This window comes from Sturnira hondurensis, unplaced genomic scaffold (assembly GCF_014824575.4).
Source record: "Sturnira hondurensis isolate 20B ecotype Veracruz unplaced genomic scaffold, ASM1482457v3 Scaffold0011253, whole genome shotgun sequence".
In the NCBI taxonomy this organism is placed as follows: Eukaryota; Metazoa; Chordata; class Mammalia; order Chiroptera; family Phyllostomidae; genus Sturnira; species Sturnira hondurensis.
The window spans coordinates 1,303,823-1,330,706 of record NW_028083884.1 but is presented as its reverse complement, the minus strand read 5'-3'; the positions used below and the strand labels follow the sequence as shown (position 1 = coordinate 1,330,706).

General features: G+C 41.6%; 1 protein-coding gene across 2 annotated transcripts in view; it reads left to right on the top strand.

The window, feature by feature from the left end:
- Positions 1 to 1,171: 1,171 nt before the first annotated feature.
- The window catches only part of WDR11 (WD repeat domain 11), a 52,488-nt gene continuing 26,775 nt past the window's right edge, over positions 1,172 to 26,884 (top strand). Inside the window, exons 1-13 of one of the 2 annotated variants that reach the window (XM_037059630.1) lie at positions 1,172 to 1,310; positions 2,305 to 2,416; positions 6,377 to 6,530; positions 7,705 to 7,878; positions 9,318 to 9,504; positions 11,644 to 11,809; positions 12,234 to 12,348; positions 13,185 to 13,380; positions 13,551 to 13,651; positions 15,826 to 16,002; positions 18,550 to 18,634; positions 24,334 to 24,440; positions 25,932 to 26,007. In XM_037059630.1, coding sequence (XP_036915525.1) covers positions 1,225 to 1,310; positions 2,305 to 2,416; positions 6,377 to 6,530; positions 7,705 to 7,878; positions 9,318 to 9,504; positions 11,644 to 11,809; positions 12,234 to 12,348; positions 13,185 to 13,380; positions 13,551 to 13,651; positions 15,826 to 16,002; positions 18,550 to 18,634; positions 24,334 to 24,440; positions 25,932 to 26,007 — 1,736 coding nt within the window. In that variant the 5' untranslated portion in view covers positions 1,172 to 1,224. Of the gene's footprint in view, positions 1,311 to 2,304; positions 2,417 to 6,376; positions 6,531 to 7,704; positions 7,879 to 9,317; positions 9,505 to 11,643; positions 11,810 to 12,233; positions 12,349 to 13,184; positions 13,381 to 13,547; positions 13,652 to 15,825; positions 16,003 to 18,549; positions 18,635 to 24,333; positions 24,441 to 25,931; positions 26,008 to 26,884 lie in introns of both variants that reach the window. The other variant, XM_037059629.1, reaches the window with a different exon arrangement.

Sequence of the window (26,884 nt, the reverse complement as noted above, 5' to 3'; positions counted from 1 at the left end):
AAGGGAATGATTTCCCAGAAGTTACTACATCACACTTCCACTTACATCTCATTGGTCAGCATTTAGTCTCATGGCCTGATCTAATTGCTAGAGAAACTGGGATATTTTTTTATTTAATGATGTGACAATGTACCCAGATACAAATTGTGGTTATGAATGAAGAAGGGGAGGATGAATTTTGGGAGCCAATTAACAATCGTTGTCAAAAGAGACATCCAAGATTTTTAATAAGCGAGTGATACATTTAGACCTGTGGATATGCGCATCTCTAGTGGCCCAGAAAGCAACAGTTGGGAGGGATATGGTGCAGGGAAGGTGGCACTGTGGGGGGTGGGGGGAGGAACAGTGTGAGGTTGCCAGAGAGCAAGTAAGGGCCAAAACATGCCCTTTGCCTTTAACAATTAAGTGGATATTGCAGGCGATCTTTGAGAAAGCTGTTTCATAAGAGTGATAAGGTGGACACAAAGACCTGGGGTGACACTTTTGTTGATCAAGGAACTAAATGTATTAGAAGTGAAACACACTTGCAGAAATCATTGTTAGAAGGCACGGGGAGGGAGGGATTGAGTCTTACTAAGCAGAGCCTCAGAGCAGAAACTGCAAAAGAAAACGATCCCAATAGGCAAACGGGCCCTTGGCCTTGGGAATAACACTATTTTTTTTCCCAAGTGTTTTCAAAACCGGGTATGGAGTGTACTCATACTGGAAAATCTTTATAGTCGAGCCATTAATCTCATTCGTTTTCTCCATTTCATCCAAGTAATCCCGATTATTTATTTACTCTATGAAGCGAATGAGGGCAGAGATTGGTGTCTTCATCGCGACACCCCCAAGCCTTCAAGGGTGTCTGGCGTTGGTAGTTGCCCTAAGTTAATTGACTAAAGGGAGAAGGGCTAATAAAGACTTTTCAGCACTTATTTTCAGGATTTCCAGCAAGGTACACAGGCCTGCGCAGTCTCAGTCTGAAAGAAGCAGACGTGACTGGAGGGGAGCACGGGCCTGTATACACCACGGCGCAGCCACCGGCGCGGCGGAACCCTGAAGAGGGCGGTACCGTGAGTGGCGAAACAGGGTTAGGGAAATCCACGAGCGGTGGAACCTTGGATGCAGCGGAACCAAACAGCGGTGCGCACGGAGCCACCCGGACTGCGTTTGGAAAGGAAGTGCAGTGGCCGCCTCTTCCGGGTTGCCCGTCGGCTTAAAGGGTCGGGTTTAGCCGCAGCGATGTTGCCATTCCCGGTGAATTTCAAGGTGTCGGCCCGCACCCTCACCGGGGCCCTCAACGCCCACAACAAGGCGGCGGTGGACTGGTGAGGGCGCCGGGCTGTGAGGCCGCCAGGCTCGGCCAGGAGTGTGTGAGGGGAAGGGGGAACAAGAGGTTTCACCCCCTGATTAGTGTGGCCTCGTCAAGACTGGGTGCCGCCCTCACATTATAGAGATGTTCTTTTAAATACCGGGTTTTTGTTTCTGCTATAAAAGTAGTAAATACCTCGTGTGGGAACGTGCCGTGTGCCAGTATATTGCCCTCTTTCTCGCATCTTTGTTTCTCTTTGCTGTTTTCCCCACACCTTCCTCAAACATCCTATTTCGTTCTCTGCCTCTCCAGGCTTCTCTCCCTCCGCCGGCAGGGCCCGTGACCGCTCTGTCTCCCCCTTACGCCTTTCTCTTCACCCTTACCTTTGTCCCTTACCTTGACTCCTTCGACAGTGTGCCATCCTGGGCTAGGCACCTGGTCTCTCACCTTCATTTCACTTTTATCTCTTTACTGTAAACTAATACTGCAGCTTTGGAAACCAATAATTAGATTGATGGAGAGCAGACATCTATAGCTGTGGCTGCTGGGGATTTTGGCCAGCGGACTGGTGCCTCCTGGCCAGTGTTTGACTTGCTACCTGGTTGGAAGGACCAGGGCTGATGGTAGACGTTCTGCAACACGATTCCAGGCACTTAGTGGATGCTCAGGAGTCGAAGTTGAGCGATTCAAGGAGTAGGCCCTCAAAGACAAGGAGAGGACAGGAGATGTTCTATACTTTCTCATGGCTCTATGTGCGCATTTCTTACAACCTTTTTTGACCCAAATGAAAAATGAATTTCAACAAGCATTTTTTAAGCTTACCTACACCCTTTATGAAATGAAATAATTAAAATGCTGATCTTTGGGCATAAGAATAATTTTACTAAGCTTAAGAATAACTTTACGAATGGTAGTACATATTAGGTAGATTTGTCATTTATTTAGGATGCCCCTTGGCAAGAGGCCTCTTGCTTTGTTTTACTTAAATTTTAACATTGCTGTTTTGTTAGGGGCTGGCAAGGTTTAATTGCTTATGGATGTCATTCGCTCGTGGTAGTGATTGATTCCAGTACTGCCCAAACGCTTCAAGTTTTAGAAAAGCATAAAGCTGATGTTGTCAAGGTAAGTCAGATTCCACTTTGGCTCGATGATATATTGTCTGTTCTAAAGTAGCACTAGAACCTCATTAAGTTGTGTATAAATGTTGGGTAGCTTATAAATATAACAGTGTCTCTTTGGGGTTGACCTAGTATTTCCATGCACACAACTTAACATAGATCAGGGATGAGTTATTAAGTGTTAGTTCTTAGGTTATTTTAAAGCTGAAAGAGGGAACACCAATTCGATACTATTTGCTGGACCATTCATTCATTGTTAGTTTTGAGCACTTAGCATGTTCTGAGGAGAAAGAGTTGAAAGCCATCAAGCAATTCATTGTCTAGTGAGGAAGAATGGAAACACAAATACAGTGTGATAAGTGAGACGTACATAATGTGCTGTGGGAAGACAAAGGGGCTACCTATTGCCTCGTTGTAGGGATCTGGGGAGGATCACAGAAGTTTTTGTTTTAGGAACCGGTAGATTGTAGGTAGCTAAATGAAAGATTGGGGGGCAGGCAGCGCAGGAACAGGGAAGAATGCACACAAAGGTAAGCAGTGCGCATCAGGTGGTTAAAAGACAGGATACACCTGCAGGGCTGATAAAGGAGGAGGCAGCCAGAGACATTCACCTGCCCTGAAAGTTTTATAAAATTAGGAAAAAGTGGGTTTTTAACTAGGAGATGGATATGATCATATTTGCATTTTAGAAAAACTAGCAGCAGTGGAGGATCTGTTGGAGAAAGGCAGTTCTAGGCAGTGAGAACCTGCAACAGATGTTTGCGGTAGTTTTGGCAGGAAATTCTAAGGGCCCAAAATAAAGGTGAGGCATGAAGGAGTCTTATTTAGGAGCTGCTTAAAGAGGTAAACTTGGTAGCTTTATAGTAATCACTTTTAAGGGGAAGTCAGAGAATAGAATGATTCTGAAGTTTCTGAGTTAACAGTGATAAGCTGAATGTGTGTAAAGTCAGTGAATTTAAGTTTTTAACACAACGTATGAGCTGTTTCAGGCAACTGAATTATAGTGATCTGAAATTTTAGGAGAGTGGAAACAGAGCTTTGGGGTCTTTATTTATTTTTGATGACAGCTTTTACATATTCCTATCATAAAATTAACTCATTTAAAGGGTAGAATTCCATGGTATTTAGCATAGTAACACTCCACAAAGAAACCTGTGCCCATTAACAGTCATCGCCTGTCCCCCACCATCCAGCCTTTCCCTGTCCCCTTCATCCTTAGGCAACCACCAATCTACTTTCTGTCCTACAGACTCACCTATTCTGCACACTTCACATAGATAAAGTCATGCAGTATGCCCAGCCCCTCCACCTGGCATAACGTTCTCAGGGTTCAGCCATGTCATGTGTCAGTACTTTGTTACTTCGTATTGTTGAACAATGTTCCACTTTGTGGGTAAACCATGTTTCTGTGTTGATGGACTTTTTAGGCATTATGAATAGTGCTGTTTTGAACATTTCTGTACTTTTTTGTGTGTGAACCTGTGCTTTCATTTTTCTTGGGTGCAGAATTGCTCACTCATGTGGTAACTATGTCTGACTTTTGAGGAACTGCTAGACTGTTTCCAGAGAGGCCTCACCAGTTTACATTCCTGTTCTCTGGGTACGGAGATTCCAGTTTGTCCGTACCTTCACCAGCACTTGCCATGATCTGCCCGGTTGGTTCTAGCCATTCCAGTGGCTATGGAGTGGTTCTCACTGTGCTCTGGTTTGCGTGTTCCTGGAGGCTAATGATGTGGAGTATCTTTTCATGTGCTTATTGGCCATTTGTATATCTTCTTTGAGAAATGTCTTGTCAGTCCTTTGCCTACTTCTGAATTGCATTGTCTTTTTTATTATTGAGTTGTGAGGGTTCTTATGTATTCTAGATACAAGTTTCTTATCAGATATGTGGTTAATAAATATTTTCTTTCATTCTGTGAGTTGTCTTTCACTTTTTTGAAGATGTCCTATGAAACACAAAAGCTTTTAATTTTGATATACTTCATGGTATCTATTTTTTGCTATATTCAAGAAACCATTGCTTTTTGCAATGTTAGGAAGATTTATACCTTTGTTTTCTTCTAAGAATTTTATAGTTTTAGTGTCTACATTTCGGTTCCTGATCCATCTTGAGGATGCACACACACACACACACACACACACACATAAGGAACTATTGCTTTTTGTATATTGACCTGTATCCTGTAATCTTGCTAAACTGATTAGATCTAGTAGTCTGGGGAGAAATTTTTATGTATACAGTCATGTGATCATCAGGTAACAGTTCATTTTTTTCATTGATAATCTGTGTCTTCTATTTTTTTTCTTGCCATAGTGCATTGTCTAGGACCTCTACTGCAGTGACTAGGTGTGATGAAAGGATATTCGTGTCCTAGTCCGGAGCCTAGGAGGAAAACATTCAGTCTTTTCCTATTAAGTCTGATGGTAGGCTTAGGTTTTTTGGGTTTTGTTTTTGTTTTTGTTTTTGTTTTGAAAAATATCATATATTCTCTCTCTGGCTCCCTTCCTCCCTCCTCTATGTCTTTTTGGCATTTCTGGAGTTTTTATTTGTGTAGATCCAAGGTTCAGTCTGGTATTACATTCCCTTTCCTTGAAAAATATCCTTAAAGTTCTTGAGGTATATATCTAATATTGATTGATTCTCTAAGCTTTTATGTGCCTGAAAATGTATTTCACTAGTTGTTTTCTGTGTGGTACTTTAAAAAGTTGTTTTCTGTGTGGTACTCTGCTGTCTTCAAGTTTTCATAATTTGTGATGAGGGATTTTTTTCTATGTTTCTCTGTATGTAGTGTATCTGTACTCATCTGCTGCCTTTCGGATTTTCTCCTGATTTTTGGTTTTCAGCAGTTTGGTTATGATGTGTCTAGATGATTGTTTAAAAAATATATACACGGCTTTGAGTTTAGCACTATTCAAGCACTATATGATTATATACATATGTAAATATGTATATACAAAGGTGTAACATTGAAGAAGGCAGTGATTTCTTAAATACAGGAAAAAAAGAAAAAGAAAGAATAGATAAATTACATCAAAATGTAAAACTTCTGTGCTTCATAGGACACCAGAAAAGTGAGATATTGGGCACTGAAATGTGCACAAGGCCTGCATGATCCTGCCCTGTGGAGCTTATGATCCATGGGTTGGCGATGGGTCAACACAAAGTAAATAAAATCATTACAGATTGTTGTGTGGTAAATGCTTTGAACAAACAAGCAGGATGCTGAGCAGGGGAGAATGGAGGTTGTGGCCAGGGAAGGCCTTGGTTCAGGGTGTCCTGTTCTTGACAGTGTTTTATTCCTGACTCTGTATTTGACGCTTAGGATTAACCTCATTTGCACTGAAATTTTTACATTTTTTATTTTGAAGATTCTGTTCTTATGATGTTGCTGAAGGTATAAAGTGTACTTTTTTAAGAGAAAAATAACATTGTTTCCAATTTTATGAAAGAGGGACAGCCAGAGTTTTTTGTTTGATTTTGTTTTTTCCTGCTTTTCTCTCTGCAAGGTTTTTACAGCTCTTAGTTATCTCCTTTTAATTTAGAGAATAGAATACAGAAAACACTCCACTTAGCAATTTGGGACTTTAGATGTTCTGTCGTAATTACATTTCATTACTGTAACATTGGAATGATCAAGTGTTACAGCGATGATCATTACCATTTCATGATATGGTGCTCTGGGGGTTTACCAGAATTTACCAGAATATTAAGGCTGTGCATCATTTTTCATATTTTAAAAGCAGGAACATGGTGATATTTTAAGTATTTTCATTGCAACTTTAAAATCATAAATAATAAAAATGTCAAACTTTCAAGATGGAAACCATTTTCCTGGTTTTTAAAAAATATTTGTGTAATGTAAATATAGAATGTAGTATGGGTTCGGGTTGATGTTTTATGAAAATTATGTTCAATTTCATTCAGTACAAGTATTAACCTGATTTGATTTCTTCTTGTTATTAGGTTAAGTGGGCCAGAGAAAATTACCACCATAACCTTGGCTCACCATATTCCTTGCGCCTAGCTTCTGCTGATGTCAATGGCAAAATCATTGTTTGGGATGTAGCAGCAGGAGTCGCTCAGTGTGAGATCCAGGAACATGCCAAGCCTATTCAGGGTGAGGACTGTCTGTGCTTTGCTGTTTATATGAATACACTTACTCTCAGAGTAGGTTTTTTTCCTCTATTCACTTAATTTCATTGCTTCCCAGTTAACTCTTGATTCTGTTTAGCCTGTTCTACTGATCTGAATCTAGTTTTGTTTTCGTTTTTTAAATCCTTATTAATATACTTCTGGACATATTTCCTCATTTCTCAGCTGACTTAAGTTTTGGTAAAATGCATTAATTTCAACATCAGCCTTGGTAAAGTTTGATGAGAAAAATTAAGCTGTTATAAACAATCTTGTAAATTAAGCTAAAATATAAGTAAACTTGGCCAAACTGCTATTTTGTATTGGCTCTCAGTGCTTACTTTCCATTAATTGAGATGATCAAAATTTTATTCTCATTTTTATATTGATCATTTGTTTACATGTTTATTGACCTAAAACCAATGCAATATTTTTGGACGCAAGGCTTTGACTGAGTGTCTATTTTGAGTCAGCGAAGATTTAAAATGACTGTTTAAAGAATACTTACTGAGTGTTTACTATGCACTAGGCACTGAACTAGATCTTTATCCTGTTTATTGTTGTGAAATAAAATGAAATTACAAAGTCCCATTAGGTAATTCCACAAAAACACTGGGACCGTCTTTGACATAAAATTTTAAGTATTGATTACTGCAAATAGCCTTGTGTTTTCTTTTCTTTTTTTTAAAAATTTATCTTAAGAGAGGGGGGAGGGAAGGAGAGAGGAAGAGAAATATCCATGTGTGGTTGCCTCTCAAGTGCCCCCTGCTAAGGACCTGGCTCACAACCCAGGCATGTGCCCTGACTGGGAATCGAACCCGTGACTCTTTGGTTTGCAGGCCCACACTCAATCCACTGAGCCGCACCAGCCAGTGTGCCTTGTATTTCCTTTGAAGTAATATTTTAGATTTCTTGCAAATTTCGACCTTGAGATTCTCATGTCCACAGAGCTCATTTTTATATAAAATTAACTTCCTCTGCAATCGTGACACATATGCAACTTTGAGGGGAGAGGAACAGACTTTAAGGATCATGTGAAAAAAAAAGAAAGAGAGAGAGGAAAAGAAAACCCCCCCAAACAACTAAAGACCAAGGACGTGTTATCCAAGCCCCTCTGGCATGGATGGTCTCTGAATTCTGTTGGTCCCTGCTCTTGACAGACGTCCAGTGGTTGTGGAGTCAGGATGCTTCCCGGGACCTGCTGCTCGCCATCCACCCGCCAAATTACATCGTGCTCTGGAACGCAGACACGGGCACCAAGCTGTGGAAGAAGAGCTACGCAGACAACATCCTGTCATTCTCTTTCGACCCTTTTGATCCTTCACATCTAACTTGTGAGTAATGGTTTCTGGTGGGACATGAGTTGAGGTATTTATAATATAGTTAACGCTGTATACATAAGTTACACATACATCATGTATCTATAATGTTAAAACAACTGAGCAGAGTGGAGAGGCACATCTTGAAGCTCCTAATTCAGCTCCTGCAGCTCGTAATACAGATAATAAATCATAGCCCATAGTGTTGGCAAGTATTCTGATACTTAGAAATTTGAATCAGCAAGGTGGACCTTCCCTGTGTTGAATTGGTGAGTAGAATTGGATTAGCTAGGGAGAGAGAGTTGCTGTGCTGTTCTAACTCAAAGTTAATTAAATTTGGCTTTCTGGAACTCTCAGACAACCTAAGTTAAGGGTTTCATTTAATCTGGCCAAATTCAGTTTTTTCTTTTTAAAAGAAAATGTTCTAATTCATGCCATTTGCTTTGAGTGCCACGACCGGATGCGTGTGAGGGGCAGAGGAAGCCCAAGGGAACTTTTTCCTTGCAGAGGCTGTTTCTGCCAGTGTGCTTTTTTGATGCTTTACTGAGCTATTCATCTGAAAATTAGCTTTGTTTTTAGGCAGATGTTTTTATGACTACATTGTGTAGAAAATATTTGTATTCAGTCATCCAACAGATGCTTCTTGAACTATTACTGTATGTCAGGCGTGTTTGGGGACCGAGACTCGATCAGTGAAATAGGACAAGGATCCCTCCCTCATCCCGTGTGCATTCCCGCGACAGGGAGGCAGGCCCTGCTCAGAGCACGATGAATGATAAGTTGTAGAATAGGAAGGTGTCGTGAGTGGTATTAGGAAGGTAAAACAGTAAAGAAACAGGAGAACGGCGCATGGGAGAGCGGGCAGGTGGCTGTGTTAGCAGGCCGCTGCAGGCTCTCCAGTGTATTGTAGATGGGGAAAAGCCTGGGCGTCCTAGGGTTCGAGCTGATGCTCAGGAAGAAAAAGGGAATACGTGTCGACTGAGCAGCTCTCGATAATCTTAAAAAATTCGTATCATCAAATCAAATATTTGAACTTAGCTAAGTGTGATATGCAGAGCTTATATACATATGGGATTTCTTCTGTGAATTTCATATTCGGTAAAGTATTTAGATTTTGAAGTTATGGGATATGATGAAGGAAGGTTTTTTCATGACAGTCCATGCACTGAATTATTTGGAAGAGCAAACATTTGTTCTTTCTGCCAGTGACCTTCTGGTGTCTTTTTAATGTTAAACATTAATTTAGAATGCTGAGCTTGAAGGCCTCTGATGAATCACAGTGGACCACCTGTTTCACTTCAGTTTGGAGAACGTTCCCATTCTGTTATTACTGCACAACACTGCCAGTTTTATATTATCATTAAAGTTATCATTACCTTGCTGTCAAAATTGTACCTGAAAAAACTGCTAAACTCGATTGAACTTTCATTAGCGGTCTGCTTCTCTCCGTGTAGTACTCACCAGCGAGGGCATTGTGTTCATCTCAGACTTCTCCCCATCCAAGCCTCCCTCGGGCCCGGGGAAGAAAGTCTACATATCCAGCCCACACTCGAGCCCAGCTCACAACAAGCTGGCCGCAGCCACGGGGGCGAAGAAGGCCCTTAATAAAGTCCGAGTCTTGATCACTCAGGAGAAGCCTAGGTAAGTACAAGTGTAAAGGTAGCAACATTCAACTGTGTATCATCTGTTCTTGGGAAAAAAATCAGTTTTGAACCTGTGTTGACATTGCTTTTCTTCTTCTCACGCTTTCTCATTTCTACTTTCAAATTTCTGGGAGGAAAACTACCCCTTCTGTTGCCTCCTGCAGTGGGACACGCAGCATTGAGTGTGGCTTCTTCGTGTCCACTGGTTGTGCCAAGCTGCTCCCACTGACTTTTTACAGATTAAAACTTTAGATTTTGGATTTTTACTTTTGAAAATATGAGATGAACATTCTAATATTGCGGCTACTGAATATATTCAGAATTTGATGATAACATCTAGATTTTCGTTTTAAGTATGTATATTTTCCTGACTTGGGTGCTGTATAGTCCCTTTAGCTGTAAAATATGGGTATTTTTCTTATGCATGTAGAGATGTTTCTCCTACTGGTAAGGGCAAGGGCTGCAGGGATTCAGAAATTCTGTGCTCTGGCTCAGATTTTACTCTCCCAGTCTCTAAAGTGGTGTGTGGAGGGATCTCAGAGGGCTGCTGTAGCGTACGTACTTACCGCGGTTGCTGGTGCTCAGTCAGCGTTCATTTTGTGATGCTGTTGTTCACATCAGAAGTTGCAACTTAAAATTTTATTAAAGGAATTTTATGCATTAGAAATAGATGTCTGTCTTTATTCCTAGAGACATGATTATTCTTAAATTTTTATGGCTTTGGCAGATTTTTGGCATTTATTTTGCAAGAGCCATTGCTTTTAATATGCTAAGTTTATTTTATCTAGACTTTGTGAGTAATTACCTGAAAAATATATGGTAAAATATAAATTGTCCTACAAATACATTTTGAATTTATATATTAGTATCGTTGTTATGTATTAACCATAGGCTAGTTAAGTTCACTAATTTACTCCCCACCCTGTGCCAAAATAATTTTAAGATTTCTCCTTAAATATCTTTTTTCCTTTCTTTTTTTGTTTATTTTTAAATTTTTTAAAAATGTAATCTTTATTGTATTTTTTTTGCATTACCATGCTCCTTAAATATCTTAAGAGGACTATCTATTTATTTTTCATTGATTCTCTCATAAAAAATCATTTTGTGGTCTGGAGAGTTGTATACGTTGTGATTTACATATGTTACATTTTCTCTCATGTGAATTGTGTGTTCACCTTGAGTTTGGGGGCAGTGAGTTGCTAATCCCTCCGAATAGAACTGCGCCGGGAGTGTTCACAGGCATCGTTACAGTCATCATGCCACAGTCCTGTTTTGTGAACGAGGAAACTGCCGCACGTTGTTTCAAATATCACCCAGCTCACCCAGGCAGGAGATGGCAGGGGCAGGCTTTCAGTGCCGTCCTCATCCCTCTCTCTTGTCCTCTGATGTGACTGTACTTTAAATTTCAAAACCTTTTCATAATATTATTATGTAAAAAATAGAACACAGTTGTATGTCCATTCCTATTGAAATACATTATACAGAGGTTGTGACTAAGTATTTGTAATAATCACAAATTACTGAAATGATTTTTGAGATTCTAATAGTCTTTTTCAGTCCTCATAGTTTTATATATTTTACTTACACAGAAGAAGATACTATGCTAAGTAGTAAAATACCCTGCTTTGTTTGAAAGGTGGTGTCAGAGCTCGAAGGGGAAGGAAAGCAGCAGGGGAAGTGCCTTCTGCAGGGCCGCATGGCCGGCCCTGTGGTTCCCGTCCCGGGCCCCACGCACCCTGAACGCTTTGTTTTAACCCAGAGTCCAGATGTCAGCAATCTGTTTAGCATTTCTAGTTGCAAAATAAAGGTGATATTACTATCTTACAAATGTCTAGCTTATCGTAGACTTGTCATTTTATCTTATCCATAGTCTTACTATTCTACTTTAAAGTTTTCAAAAATTTAGAAACACCATCTCATTCAACCTATACGATATTGTCATAATTTAGGTTTTGGCATGTAGTGGGGGTCTAAGTTTTAAACAGTAGCCCCTGTAGGTCATTTCATAAACAGTTGTACATTCTCACTGGCTGTTTTTATGTGGGAAGTATAAAACTCAAGTCTTAGCTTTTTCTGATACGAATAAAATCTCTGACTCATTTCTCAATACCTAAAGTAAATGTTTGCTTTTTTTCAGTGCTGAATTCATAACTCTCAATGATTGCCTTCAGTTGGCATACCTGCCTTCCAAAAGGAATCACATGTTGTTACTCTATCCTCGAGAGATTTTAATCCTTGACCTTGAGGTGAATCAGACGGTGGGTGTGATTGCAATAGAACGAACAGGAGTTCCATTCCTGCAGGTATGGCCAATTTATAAATTCCATCCCAGCAGTTAATTGTGAGTGTTATAGGGAGGAAGCTATAATCATGCAGAAGTCCTTAGTTCGACTTTCTCTTTTCTATTTATTTAAAAATTAGCAATGTTATATATATATATAATTTTTTACACTCTTGTTTGGTTTGATTTACCCTAGAAACTTTTCTGTCTAATCTGGAGATATATATTGAACTATTTAAGTTATATGGATAAAGACAACTTTTTTATTATAAATGGATTTTTTAAGTGTTTATTTAGTTTTAAAACTTGGGTATTATGTGATATATTTCTGTTTTGTCCTTTTTGCCTATATTCTCTATATTCTCTAAATATGAGCTTATGAGTTTCACAGTATATACTCTTTAATCTATTGTGTTTTTAACAATAAATGAATCATTTATTTGAAGGTAATACCCTGCTTTCAACGTGATGGGTTATTTTGCCTACATGAAAATGGTTGTATAACTTTACGTGTTCGAAGATCTTATAATAGTGTTTTCACCACTTCAAATGAGGAATTAGGTGAGTTTATATCTCACAATAATGTTAATTATATTTTCTTCAGGATTATTTTATAAAGCAAACACCAGCCAAATCATAGAGTCAGTGATAATCCGGGCTCTGAGAAAGTAGAATATGGTCATAATATGGGGCATTAAAAAAAACCCACAAACCCTAGAGTAATCTCTCGGTGTTTTGATAGTGCCCCTCTCATATACAACAAAGAAAGTAATACGTTGTAATTCCCTCCTGATTGTTTCCAGGGGCTGAGTAGCGGTGCCTTTTGTGAGTTTTTCGTTAGTGCAGCCCTGCCTCGGGTGTGTGTTCATCATTGTGCCTCCTTGCCTCCCCTCTGCATTAGGCGTTTCCACTGTCGAGTGACCTCGGCGAATAAGCCTCCAGGTCGTTCTGTTGCCAGTGTCAGTCTTACCCTGGAGAATAAAAACCACGTTTTGTGAAATAAAATGTGTTGGTAGAGTTGAAAGAGGCTTTCACATCTTTGGTAAAGCACATTTATTTCCAGGCTTACTGTAGTCCGACCACCGTGAACTGTGCTCTTCGTGACTTAATCCTGCATCGTTGCTTAAAGCATTTATTTTAGAAATGGTAAAAAAACAGGCTATCTTGATTATATTCAATAGTTGTTATTTTGGGAATTAAACTTGGCGTAGACAATCACCGAGGTAATTATATTTTGAAGAAATTGGTAATAATTGTAGAAAGGAAAGCCATTCTTGACAAACTTTCCACTGCCGAGGGAACCATCACCTTTTCAGGTGAGGTTTTATTTGAAGGGAAAGCAGTGCTGGCGTTGCCGCGGTCGCGCTGACGCTGAGAGAGAACAATGCTGTGTTCAGACCCAGACCCCGTGCAGGAGCTCACCTACGATCTGCGGAGCCAGTGCGATGCCATCAGGGTGACAAAGACTGTCCGTCCCTTCAGCATGGTGTGCTGTCCTGTCAATGAGAACGCAGCCGCTCTCATAGTGAGTGACGGGAGGGTCATGATCTGGGAACTGAAGTCTGCCGTTTGTCATCGCAGCCCACGGAGCAGGTACGCCAGTCAGTGGGGTCGTCTCTGCGTGAGAACTGAGGCCTCCTTAGGTGACCCTGCTGGAGCTGTTTCCCCTGCGGGTGAGGGGACAGCGAGCCACGATCTGCAAGGGGTCGTTCATCAGTCACTCGTGTGATGCCCCTTTTACGTATGTCGTGTCTTCGCAGCAGCGCCGGGGTGTCACCACTCTACTCACCCGTGTCCTTCTGCGGGGTCCCTGGAGGAGGGCTGCAGAGGAGACTCCCGGACCTGTCCCTGGATAACATGATCGGTACGTGTTCCTTCTTTTCTCTGACTTTCATGGTAGGTCTTCTCATTGAAGGACAAGGTCTGTAGAGTCGCCGATTTGCAGTCGTTATAGAGTCCGAGTTAACACTTGAGAAGACTCAAGTGTGGAGAGCACGGAGCCTTGTGCACTCTAGGTACGCAGTACGGCCTTACTGAAGGGGTGGTACAGTGACTGAGCAGCGTTAGGAAGAATCGTTTTAACTTCGTGACATGCGTTGTCTTGTTTACATGTTGGCGATTCTTTCTTTCAACAGATACTGATTTGCAGATAAAATATTGCTTCCAACTCACTTAATTATTATAGGGCCAGTGTATATTAAAGAAAGAAGATTTGCAATTTCTGATATTATACAACTAGAAATTGTAAATATGCCAAGCAATTTTTATATCAAATTCTTTTAATTGTGGCTATGGTTCATAAAGAATTGTTCTGAATCATTATTTGTTCTTCCATAATGTAATTTAAAAATTGATATTTTTTAGTAAGTTGTTTTGTTGAAATGGTTGATAGATGATATATAAGAAAGATATTAATCTTTTTAATCAGAGGTGACATTTATTGAGTGCTTATTACCATATTAAGTGCTGAGCTAAATGCTCTGTATATTACCTCAAACAATCTTGCAAGATACATAATATTATTTCTACTTTGTCTTTGTGGGAACTGAGACCCAGAGAGATTTAAAAAAATACTTGCTCAAAACCGCACAACCAGTAAATGGAAGAGCCATTTACTTGGCTCTAAATGTGAACCCATTCACCCAAGCCTGGAGCCTGCCCTTGGCCATGGCCTCCAGTCCTGGCTACTCCCCTGGGAGCTTAGGCAAGACCTGACCTTGCCAGGCCTTGGTTTTCGCATGATCCCTGTAAGTTGTAAAATCTTTTTGCTCAATGACAGTAACTTTTGTATTTAAAATTCTTTCTCTTTGCCTTCCAGACATAAGTCCATATAAGGAGTTAGACACATACTTGTTCTGCAAAATACACCTTATCAGTAACACAATTTTCTGAGTTAATTGACCTTGTCAGCACATGATAACAATATTAAATTGAAAAGAATTACAAACACACACAAGCACAGAACTAATCAGTAATATGAAATGTTGAAATTTTATGCTTTTTAGGTATCTAAGTAAAATAAATTACATTTTTAAAAGGATTTTAAAAATTATTTTTAGTGAGAGGGGAAGGGAGGGAGAAAGGGAGAAATGAGGGAGAAAATAGTTCCCCAAATTTTTCCAATTGGTGCTTTTAGGCATTAATTCTCGTCGCTGGGGTCCTAGCCTGCACAGTCTATCTCACCCCTCGCTCCTTCGCCTGGTTTATCTGAGTTTGAATGTGTGACTGCGGTCAGCCAGCCGCCTTGCACCCCCACTGGGTCCGCCCATTGCCACCCCATGCCTGGGATCTGCCAGCCGCTGCCTGTGCGCCTGGTTCAGTCCTGTCGCTTTTTCCTGCCCAACCCCGCTCCACCAGCCACTGACTGACTCCACCCCTCTTACCTATCTGGCTGAATGGGTTCGTTGTTGTAGGACTTCCATACAGTTCAATTTTCTGTGTTTTGGTTGCGTTTTGTTACTAAAACTTTGTTGTCTTTAAACTTGGTGTGCAAGGAGGCAGTGTTTCCACCTACACCTCTGTCTTGGCCGGAAGTCGCATTGATGTTTCTCTCCTTCTCTTTCCCCTTCCCTTCCCCTCAATGAATGAAAGAAAGAAAGAATGAATGAATGAATGAAAGAAAGAAAGAAAGAAAGAAAGAAAGAAAGAAAGAAAGAAAGAAAGAAACTCTTTAGAAAGTGCTGCAACATCCTACTCCATGGAAATTGCCCACTAACCCAAGTCCTCTTGGTTTGCCTTTAGTGCCCTAATACCAGGAACTTTGGCTGAAACAGTGTGGCTCAGAAGACAAAGGTTAGCGATTCTGGAGGGCAATATTCTGGAGTAATGTAACTTTTGAGATGTCAGACAAGCATGTAAGTCCCACAGCCAAGTACAGAGCCGTTGTGTAGCTGCGGCCCCACCGTGCTCTGTTACACCTGCTTGACCTGAATCTGCTTTTCCAGGCCTGAAAAGGATTCCTACTGAAAAGTTTTTTTTAGATTTTGAAGATCAGCATACATTATAATGAATATACTGATATTTTTTATTACCAATCAGGGCAGAGCGCCATTGCCGGAGAAGAGCACCCCCAGGACTCCCTCCTACAGGAAGTGCACCTCAAGTTCCTGCTCACGGGGCTGCTGTCGGGACTGCCCGCGCCACCGTTCGCTGTGCGCATGTGCCCGCCGCTGACCACCAAGAACATCAAGATGTACCAGCCACTGCTCGCTGTTGGTGAGTGTCCGCCTGGCGTCAAACGGTTCTTCGTGCATGCCCTACATTTTGTCAGACTTGTAGCTTTGCTAGTTGCTTGAAAGTTCTTTTTATCTTCAAGAAGAGAGAGGAAGAGGCTGTGTTAAATCACGTAATACCCACCTTAAAATATTCTTCCTTTCTTCCTTTGAGTCCACCCATCTTCTTGTGTATTTATTTTTAATCACAATGATAATTTGCCCACCGAGGCGGGACAGTGGAGACCCTGACGCCGCGGGTCCTTTTCTGAAACGTCGGGGACAGTCCCCGTGTGGTGCTGAATCCGGGCTCCTCGCCTTTCCTTGGACCGCCGGGCTCTGTCTGTGCCTGTTCTCCTGCACTGGGTGTTTGTTAGCTGACAGCACAGGTGTAGTTAATGGTTTAGGAACAGCGGTGTTCGTTTGCTAAAGTTGTATGTTAAAAATTGTTTAAGGTGTCTAGGGTCTCTGTCAGCCGAAAGTTGCCTCTTAGGTTGAAATTATATATTTTTATGTTGTAGATAGAAAAGTAAATCTGGGTTTTAACTTGATGTCACATTAATTTTATAATAATATGAGTAACCTAATTTTCTTTGTAGAAAAATTTAATTTGCTATTAAATATAGAGGTTAAAATGTATTTCTCAGAAATTTCAAAAACAGTATATTGCTTGAAATTGTCAACATTTTAAAAAAGATGCTGTTTGTTGGCTTCTGGCTTCCTCCCAGGGTCTGTGAACATGTGACTTGTGATACCGTTTTTCTGAAATGAGAACCCAGCCACACTTAGTTTGTCGCTGGTGTGTCTGAGTTATATGGCAGTGTGCCAGCTCAGTGGCGCCCCTGTGAGCACACGGCTCATTTGAACATTGTTATACAGCAGTATTCTTTCCCCCATTATTTCATTACTGTCTTCTGCAGGTGATTTGAGTTTTAACATTCAATAGTCCAAGTGTACATATAGACTAAATAGTAATCATTATATGTCCAGATTTATATAAATCAAATACATGTTTAATTTTTGCTGTAGAATCAACTGACTTATATTAAACCTCTTAAGGGGATTTTAATTAGGATTTGTCAATGTACAATATCTACAAGGTCAGTGTATTTAATTCGTCTGTTAGGACTCTGTTAATTTCTTGGAGAAAATTATTTCTTGGGCTAGCTAGGTAATAAGAACTAAGTCAGGGTCTGAGATTTCTATTGTAGAATAAGCTGTATTGTACTGGTATGTAATGAATATCAAGTCACTTATTGTATTTAGTGTAATAACAAAGTACAACCAAGTAATGTAAAATATACATCTGCGGAGTCACTAGGGAAGAGGAGCAGAGTCCGTCTGGGGAACTGCTTCTCCTCGGGGTCCCCCAAGAGCGTTAGGGCACAAGCTCAGTGTCAGTGGAGACTGCAGAATGTGGAGATTATTTGGTTCTTGTGAAGATCGGTTAGCCGGAGAGTTTTAGTAATTCTTTGGGTACTTTCTCAGTGCTAGAAAGTATTGTTGTGGCATAGATGACAAGTGGAGACAGGTATAATACTGTGTTTTCTCTAGAACAGTTTTACCAAGTGTCTCTGAAGCTTAATTCAACAAGTAAGCTAAAATTGAAATTTGCCTACTATTTTTACTTCTGTTATTATCATTTTATTTCATTGTTATTTCTACATTTACTGCTTTGTATGAATTCATTAATCACTTTAAGTCACGTGCAGTGAGAAAGTGATTGTTTGATGTGTTATACTGGTCACTTTTCTTGCTTAAGTTACAAAACAGTTTAAGGTTTGAAACATTACTTTCTCAAGTATGGCCATGTCCCTTCTAATTAAATTTTAGACACTCTACCTGAGATCATAAGTGTTAGGCAAAATAATAACTATAAGCCATAATTACAGTAATAAGTGAAATAGTAATAATCATGTACTTTGTGCCAGTACTGTACTAAGGGTCTGTGTTCTCATTTCATCTCCAACAGATAGGTTTTCTGTTACACCGATGTTTAAAGGATAGGAACCACAGATTTAACATGGTCAAGTTTGAGTTTAAGGGCAGAACCAGAGCTTGGACTTAAGCTTCTTTTACTGCAAAATCCAGTTAGTAGTCATCATACTTTACTGTCTCTTTGTGATTTATTTAATATAAAAGACAAAACCAAACCACAGTCTTTGTAAAGAAAATAAAGAAAAACGGACAATCTGGTCAATGTGTTCTGCTAGGAGTCCTTTTTGAAGACTAGTTACAATCAACATTCCAATTTCGAAAAGCGTAAACTCCCCTGTGTGAAAAGCCTAGGAAAGGGTTTCTTAAAACTGTGTGTGTTGAGTTGGGTTTTGAAATTTTTCTGTGAAAATCTGTCCTTTGACTTACATACGATTTCAGAGCACATGAGATCAGGCCCATTCTTGGTAAAAGGAGAATTTGGTCTTTTTTATCACATAGCTTTGGTCCCTTTTATAAGAGACAAATGTTGTAAAATGATTAAAATCTCAAGAAAAGGCTTGCGTGGGGAAGATCCGGAGTACGCCCTCACACGCACTCCTGCGCCGTTTTGCAGGTACGGGTAGCGGCTCCGTCCTGGTGTACCACCTCGCCAGCGGGCTGCTGCACAAGGAGTTAAGCGTCCACTCGTGTGAAGTCAGGTGAGTGTGTCCCTGGGTCACCGACACCACAAACCCACGAAGCTGGGAAGGCGTTGGCGCAGACTCGCCTCCACTGAAGGCTCTGCAGTGGTGACTGTCCGCCTGGAGACGGGGTAACGAATGCTCCAGGCCAGCTGACGGCTCTGCTGACCCAGGACGGGTACGGACGTCCACCTTTTGTAAAGGGCGTCAGGCGGCGGAGAATTTCTTCCTCACTTTTATTGCTGCGTCTTAACTGGTTTCTCCTAAGATTCAGGCTGTTTTTTTCCTGGAAATCCTTGTGTTTCCTTGTTCAGGTTTATTTGGTTTGTTTTTCGTTTCTGTAAAGATCCCTCAGTAGGACTGCTTATCAGAATTGAATACAATCATTTTAATAATTAACCCCATTCATTTCTTTGTTTAAGCACCATCAGAAAAGGGCCAAAACTGCCTAGCGTTCGTTTTCTCGTTTTCAGATGTGATCTGTTCTGAATATGCAGACACACGTGAGGGAGGGCTAGAGCGACAGGAATGCCTCTTCCTCCCCACTGCCAAGTGCGCTCCTGTCTTCCCCAGGGCCTTAGGTTGCTGTCTGTATGGCTCTTTCCTTTTACGCCCGAGCGAGGTTGGACTGTGAAGTTACACTTGTGTAATGTAAAGTTGTTAAATGGCCACTAGTCTTTGATGGTAGGCCGTTCTCTCCTCTGCATTATGTTAAGATAGGTCCCACGTGTATGTTAGAATTCTTAGCGAACCCTTAAAGAACACCTTACCCTTGAGCAAATGCGTTGTCTGAACAGGCAAGGGTTAACCCTTTAAGGATCACGGCTTCTGGTTGGGGTGGGAGTCTCTGAGGGGTTACCCGGCCTTGTGCTTTGTGGTGCGTCTGTGCCTGCAGCCCGGGTCACTGCCCATCCCCTCCCAGGGCTGTGCCCCTGCCGTGTCTCCCAGCCATGCAGACGTGGAGGGGCTTTTTCCAAAGCAGTGGGCTTCCGAGGCGGTGGCGGCAGCAGTGGCGTAGCTCAAGTTCTTCTTCCCTGGCCGCAGCCCTGCTGCCGCTGCTGGTACCATCTCCCTCCCCTTCTTCCCCACTGGCATTTCTCCGCCTGCTGTCTCCCCTGGTGAGTCGGTCCTTGTTCTCAGGGTCGAGCTAAGTATTTACACCTTGCGTGCATCACCGCATTGACTCCACTGCAGTTCTGTGGAGGCGCCGCGATTGCCAGTTTAGAGAAGAAGAAGTTGAGTGGTGTAGACTAATCGGAAAGTCGAGGCCTTTTAGGCTTCAGAATCGAGTTTTTATACTTAGGGCAGATGCACATAGATCAGTAGGAAGCATTTTGACAGTAAGACGGAAATTTGACTGAACTAGATTCGTGTTAGGAAGTCATACTACATGCTTCTGGAAAATCAAGCACATTTAAATTTTTTCTGAATGCTGAAATTTTTAATAAAGACTTAGCAGCTAGTTTATCAGTCAGTTACTCATTTCTTTGTTTTCTCAAATTGGGGTGCCATTGGTTATTGGGATCATGTAGGTTGAAAGTGTACATTTCTGTGATACGTGATCTGAACATTGTGTGGTGCTCCCACCACCCAGAGTGAAATCTTACATTTCTTAAAGTAATGTTTCTCACCCTGGCTCAGTTAGGCCACAATGTCGCTGAACATGGGACTCACACACGCTGTGATGGTGTTTGTTATTGAGTAGCACTGGGTCTCTCTGTACATTGTTACCCAGGAAACCAGATAATTCTGAGGGGTCACTCCTGAGACAGGCTGGTGTGAGTGATCAGACAAATGCGCTCCCTTTTTTGTATGAATTTTCCCTCTTAATTGCCATTTTGAAGATAATTTACCTTTTATATTCAGAGGTGGTACCTAAGAAGATGCTAAAATCCTGCTGTCTTTGTCAATTAATGCAGTTATGGTATTATAATTAAAAGTCATTGTGAAAAATTCACAGCTGTGTTATCAAAACTGCCGAGCTTGTTAGCAGCAAACCCAGTATATTCCAGATATTCACATGCATATTAAAGGCCAACTTTCGGGAAGTTGTTTTTCTGCCTGTACTAAATGTGTTGTTTAAAATCACTTGATGTTAAACAGTTGAATCTTATGCGCGCACATGGTCAGGGACTGCCTGGTGCAAACAGCTGCATCTGCTACGGCTTTTTAAAACCATGATGTTGTCACCAGTTGTGCTTTACAAGTACGTACTGAGCGGCTTCCGTATGCCTGCATACAGACACCTTTAAGTCTTACAATCTGTTGCAAGACACCTAGAAGTAGATGGAGTGATCCATGTAGGTTTCCTTAGATTATTAGTTGGTGTCTGTGTCCAGTAGACTAGATGTAATAATATAACCCAATACTATTTCCAGTATTGAAAATTATTAGAACAGTAGTTTATATGGTCTGAGAACATTGATTGGCTCAGTATTGCTTTGAGTAAATAGAGTGATCTGTGGAAAGGAGATGATCTCTATTTTGTCTGTCCATAAATTTGCAGAAGTTAGTTTTATGCAACCCTAGAACTTCAAGGCCTTTCAGGAAGTGCGTGCCCCCAGCCACCCAGTGCTGAGAAGTAGGTTCTATATCGTCCCCAGGGGAGGCCACCAGGCCCAGCTCGGGAACCTGCAGGAGTCACAACCCCAGATACCCACAGATAAGGTGGCAGTTGTTCAATAGTTAGAAGCCTACCAAACAATCTAGATTGAGTCAGAAAATGAGCCGCTGTTCTGAGTTTTTTGTAGAGCTCAGTGCATAGTTTAAACCTAAACAGTAGCTTTCTAATTCTTAGAGCACTGGGTGCTTAGCTGTGTTTGACAAGATTTTTCCTTCTTTCTTTTGAGAAATAATCCCCTCCCTATCGAATCTGCTTTGAAGTCCAGCTCGATCTTTATTTTCTTTGCTTAATCAGGAGGCATCAGACAGATGCACAAGCTGCTGCCGGGACCTGCTCGGGACGACATGCTCTCAGAGCTGGGGTGCAGAGAAGCAGCCACCCCGCGTTCTCTAGTCTGGACCCGGGGCCACCTTACAAACAAGGGGAAAGGCGCTTCGGGAGTGCGTGTGGCACTAATAACCATAGGAGGGAATGCCAGGCTTTTCTCAAACATCGTTTCTCTAACCTGGCAGAACCCACTAGTGCCTGCCCCGTGCCTGAGGAGACACGACACGGCACCCCCTTCTCAGGGAGCACGGTCTGTATGGGCCCGTGGTCCCAGCCCATCGCACCATCCCCTTCACTGTTCAGGCTCTCGGGCAAAACCCGTTCGCCCTTTGGAGCCAGCTTGAATGCTTTTCTGGGAAGCCTCACCTGGCCCCTGAGATAAGATTCCCTGGGGGCTTTCTCATGAAGTCTTATCTCAGAAGTTCCTGTTGAACTCCGCACCCTGCTCTTTTGTAATAGGCGGAGTAGAATGCACTTGCGCCGTCTCTCCCGCTGGATCCTGAGCTGCAGGGGGACCGCAGTCACATTGTCTCACCTTCAGCTGGGTTCCCAGTGCCTCGCCCAGCCACTGGCATTCCTGGGGGCTTCACGGGTGTATTTCTAAAGCCGAGGGATCGGGAAGGGAGGACGGAGGTTGTCAGTGTCAAGGCGCAGTGGCATCACGGCCACGCGGGAGCAGTGAGCAGTTCGCACGCCAGCACCAAGACTGGGAGGGTGTGTCTTCAGGTTTCTGGGGGGTTAAGGTTTCTTTTTTATTTTTTAAAATATTCTACTTACTTATTTTTAGAGAGAGCGGGAGGGGTGGGTAAGAGAAGGAGAGAAACAGTGCAATTGTATTGTTTTCTTGAAATTGCTTTCCTCTCCTATGCACCTGAACCTACAGCCCAAGCATGCCCCTGACTGGGAATTGAACCAGCAACCTTCTGCTTTGTGGGATGACGCCCAACCAACTGGGCCACACCGGTCAGGGCTGTGGTCATAGGGTTTCTTAGCGTCTGACTGAAAGTGTCGGGTTTATAGAAAGAGCAGAGTAAATCTAACATGATTCTTCTGTCCTTTTGTTTACTCTGAGTAGAAAACTTCATGAGTTCCATGTTAGGGGAAGGAGAACTAGAGACCCTGGGACTTTTCCAGTGAATAATTAACCAAATTGTGTTGTGTTCACTGTAGGTGTGGTTTGAGTGTAGCAAATGGGGAGGTCTGATGAGGAAACAGGGCTTGAGTTAGGGTTTGACAGCGAACGATTATGGTAACGATGAAAAGTGCCGCTGTGTGCAGTGCCTGCTCTGTGACAGGCCGTCCGCATTCACTCAGTGTCATCCTTGCACAGTAGACGAGGAACGGCAAAAAGAGACCCTCGGGAGCTGGGCCTCGCCCTCCAGTAGTAACTGAAGGGGGCAGAGAGAGGTTGTTGCAGGCTTGCGGATTCTCAAGGGCACTCAGTTTTAAGCAGCCTTATCTGAATGTTTCGACAGTTTTACATGTACAGAATTATACCCCTTGATAACCACAGCAGTTCCCTGCTATTGCAAATAGTATTTTCAGTTTGCTTGGGGTTGCCTCTGCCACTTTGAGGAAAGACAGGTAGGTGGGTACGCAAGGGTCAGTGGGGAAAGTTACTGTGGGTAACATAGCAGACAGGGTCCGGTTGACTGGGAGGGAAGTCTGGTCAGGTGGGAAGAGACAGATGGCCCTGTGGCCTTGAAGGTCACTTACAGGAGTTTGGATGTGATGCAGGAAGCCACTGTACCTTCTTGGCAAACGAGAGACATGTTCAGAACAGTACTTGAAGCTAAATCGAGCAGTTGCATTCAAATTGGAGTAGAAGTGGATGAACTCGATCAGGGGTTGGAAAACATTTTCTGTAAAGGACCAGAGAGTAAATATTTCACACTCTGCAGGCCATAACATTTCTGTCCCGGCTATTCAGCTCTGCTGTTGTATCATAAAAGCAGCCATAGGCACGTAAAAGTATCAGTCCTGTCAGTGCTGATGAGCAGCCACACGCAGAACGGAGGCTTAGATTTCCCTCCCCGCCAGCCTGTTACCGTGTACGCAGTGCAGGGTGGTAGTGCAGTGCTTCTTACTTCCTCTCATGACTCTGATGGCCGCTTGGCCTTTGTGCCTTCCCTCTCCCGTTCTCCACAAGCCGTGGTGGTGACCACGCTCCAGTACGTCAGTGGGAAACCCGTGGACTTGCCTCCTGCCGCTCCCCTGCAGGGGCTCCCGGGGCATTGGGGTGGTAGGTCACTGTCTTGTCACTGGTCTTTTCCTTTGAGACTTTTCTCTCATCGTGATACCCTTTGAACTCTGAACCACTTCCAACCTCACGGCCCAGTTTGTATTGTTTTCATCAGGAATTTCTGCTTCCTAACTAGGAATTCTGATAAAATTTGATGAAATTCCTAAGTGTACTCAACTTTAAGAAGTCTGCTTTAGACTATTTCTAGACCACTGAGTTGTAAGCAGTGGAGTTTTCAGAAACTACTCTGATGCAACCCTCCCCTTTGCCAGATTTTAAGTTATTTAATGCTGCTGGGAATACTGATAACTAAACTATCTTGTCATTGTTTGGAGGTAAAGTTGGAGCTAAACTAGAAATAATTTCATAGACACTGGAAATCTATGGCAATGTAGTCTCAGATAAAGGTCATGTTAGTATTACTTCTTAAGTAACTTGTGTATTTAGGTCTTAGGGAAAACTGAGCTTTCAAATACATTTTCCAGACTAAAAAGGTACTAATCTTGGCTTAATTTTTCACAATAGAGGCATTGAATGGACAAGCTTGACTGGCTTTCTTTCTTTCGCCACCTCAACACCAAACAACGTGGGCTTGGTGAGGAATGAACTTCAGCTGGTCGACCTCCCGACAGGTGCGTGTGTTCGGATGATGAAAAACTCAGACTGTCACATTGATCGAAGACGCTGTCATTTGTACACATGTTCTAAAGTACTTCTTTCCCTGTTCTAGTATTCTGTATCTTCATGTGTTGATATGTTTATATCCGGTTGTGCATTAGTTGTTCCAGAAAAGGCTCGGCCTCGTTTGGATGCAAGTTCTGCTGCCCCGAGTGTGCGGTAAATGCAGCAGCACGGGCCTGAACAGCCAGATTCATGAATAAACATGGTAGCAGTTCTTTCGGGAGCATTGGTGTGGACAGCCTAAGCACAGTTTTAAAGTAAATCTTCGTAGTTCAACTTTATGAGATTCTGTTTCAAGGTATTGACTTTATAGGGAACCCTTAAGAAACTTATAGGTAAGGGTTATTTTTAAGTGCTCAAATTCAAAACTTTGATAGTCCCTGGGTGACTAAATACGGAAAGTTAACTTGGGAGTTTAAAGATTTTACAATAGGAAACTCCCAGTAAAGTAACTTGTTCAGAATTGCTAAAAATGTGTAACCCAAAGAATTTTGAAATGAAAAACTTGAAAAGAGAATAAGGTGAAGAGTTCAAATTATGTTATAGCACATGCATTGACTTCAAATAAAATTTTTTTTTACAAAATTATGGTTTCTTTAAATTGGGGTAGCAATATGAACATATGTAGGTGGTTTTAACCAATAAGATGTATGTATGTGAAATAAATCAAATATATTGTTGCTTCTTTATATTCTCAATATGTATCTACAAGGCATAATTAAGAACAACTGACATGCTTATCGAAGTACGTTACTAAGCCTCTAGGAATTGGCTCCACCTTTACAGACCAGTGGTTCCCTAGTTTCACTGGACATGACCTCTGGCCCAGATTCCCGATGGCCAGCGAACTGGCCTCTCTGGTTGCATAGTAGCCCAGGGGTGAAATGGTGTTCTCTAGTCATTTACAAAAAGAACCAAACAAAAGAACCCTGTTTATTTTTTCTTACCAGCTGAAGCTCGGGACTTTTAGATAAATCTGTCTTTAACAGTCCATTTTGGAGGAATAGATGTCTAAGTAATCGTTACTGACTTTTTAAAGTGTGATGGAAATTCATAGATTGCAGACGTTAGTAGCTGTGCCTTGTAAGGAGGGCGGCAGACGAGCGTCCAACCCCTCCAAGGCGGGAGGGGACGTGGAGTGTTAGTAACAGCAGTAGGCTCCATGTCATGACAAGTAACCATACATAACAGGTAGATATTTGAATACAAGTAATATATTATTGTTCTTTAACTTGTAATACTTTGGAGAATACTTTCTGAATTTTGGTTATTAGAAACAGAAGCAAACAAGAACGAATGGGAAAGGAGAGAGTTGGCCCTGATCAAATCATGTTTCTTATGTGGTCTGTTTCTTATGTGGTCTGCTTATGTGGTCAAGCTCTTGTTTCTTATGTGGTCTGTGTGCTGTTTTTTCACGTTTTCTTTAATGTTTGCAATTAAAGGGAGGAGCATTGCTTTCCGAGGTGAACGAGGCAATGATGAATCACCCATCGAAATGATTAAAGTATCTCATTTGAAGTAAGTGTCAACCTAAAAAAAATCTGTGGTGTTATCACAGTGGCATCTCAAGATTTCTTTTTTCATCTTTAAGAAAGTGAGAATATGCTAAAATCCATATAGAACTTCTCAATGTTAGCAAACAGCGATATGCAGCCATATCAGAGGAAATAATTTGCCCTGACTGGTGTGGCTCAGTTGATTGAGCGTTGTCCTGAAAAGTGAGTGGTCTCTGGTTTGATTCCTGGTCAGGGCACATGCCTGGGTTGTGGGCCAGGTCCCCCAGTTGGGGGCGTGCGAGAGGCAGCCGGTGATGTTTCTCTCCCTCTCTTTCTCCCTCCCCACCCCTCTCTCTAAAAATAAATAAATAAAGTAGTTTTTTTTTTTTAAGAGAACTTAATTGTAAAATTAAGTTACTATCTCTTTTAATTCTCCACTTCTACAAAGATGAGGCCACTTCTGTATGGATCTTGTCTCATTAGATTGGTAAAACCAGTAACCCTGTTTTGTTCTATAGCTTATTGACATAAATCCTATCACCCACTAAAAAAAATGCTATTTATTAAATGATGAAATTCTCAGATACTTCCACCTAGGATGGGTTTATAAAGTGAAAGAATTTGTTTTATTTATGTATAATTAATGCTGATTTTAAGTGCAGAAGGTTTCTGAGGTTTTATTCCTCAGAAACAAGTGAATATGCATGGAAGACAGGATTATTAAAAATAAAGACTAAATGAAAACCAATCAAAAGACTAAAGAACGAAGTAGTAAGCTCTCTAAAATAGTTTTCAAAATTACTTTATCTGGGATCTTTGCATTTCCATATAAAATACAGTTTCTCAGTTTAGCCAGGAAAGCTTCTTATGAGGTTGTGTTGATCTGAAGGTCACTGTCG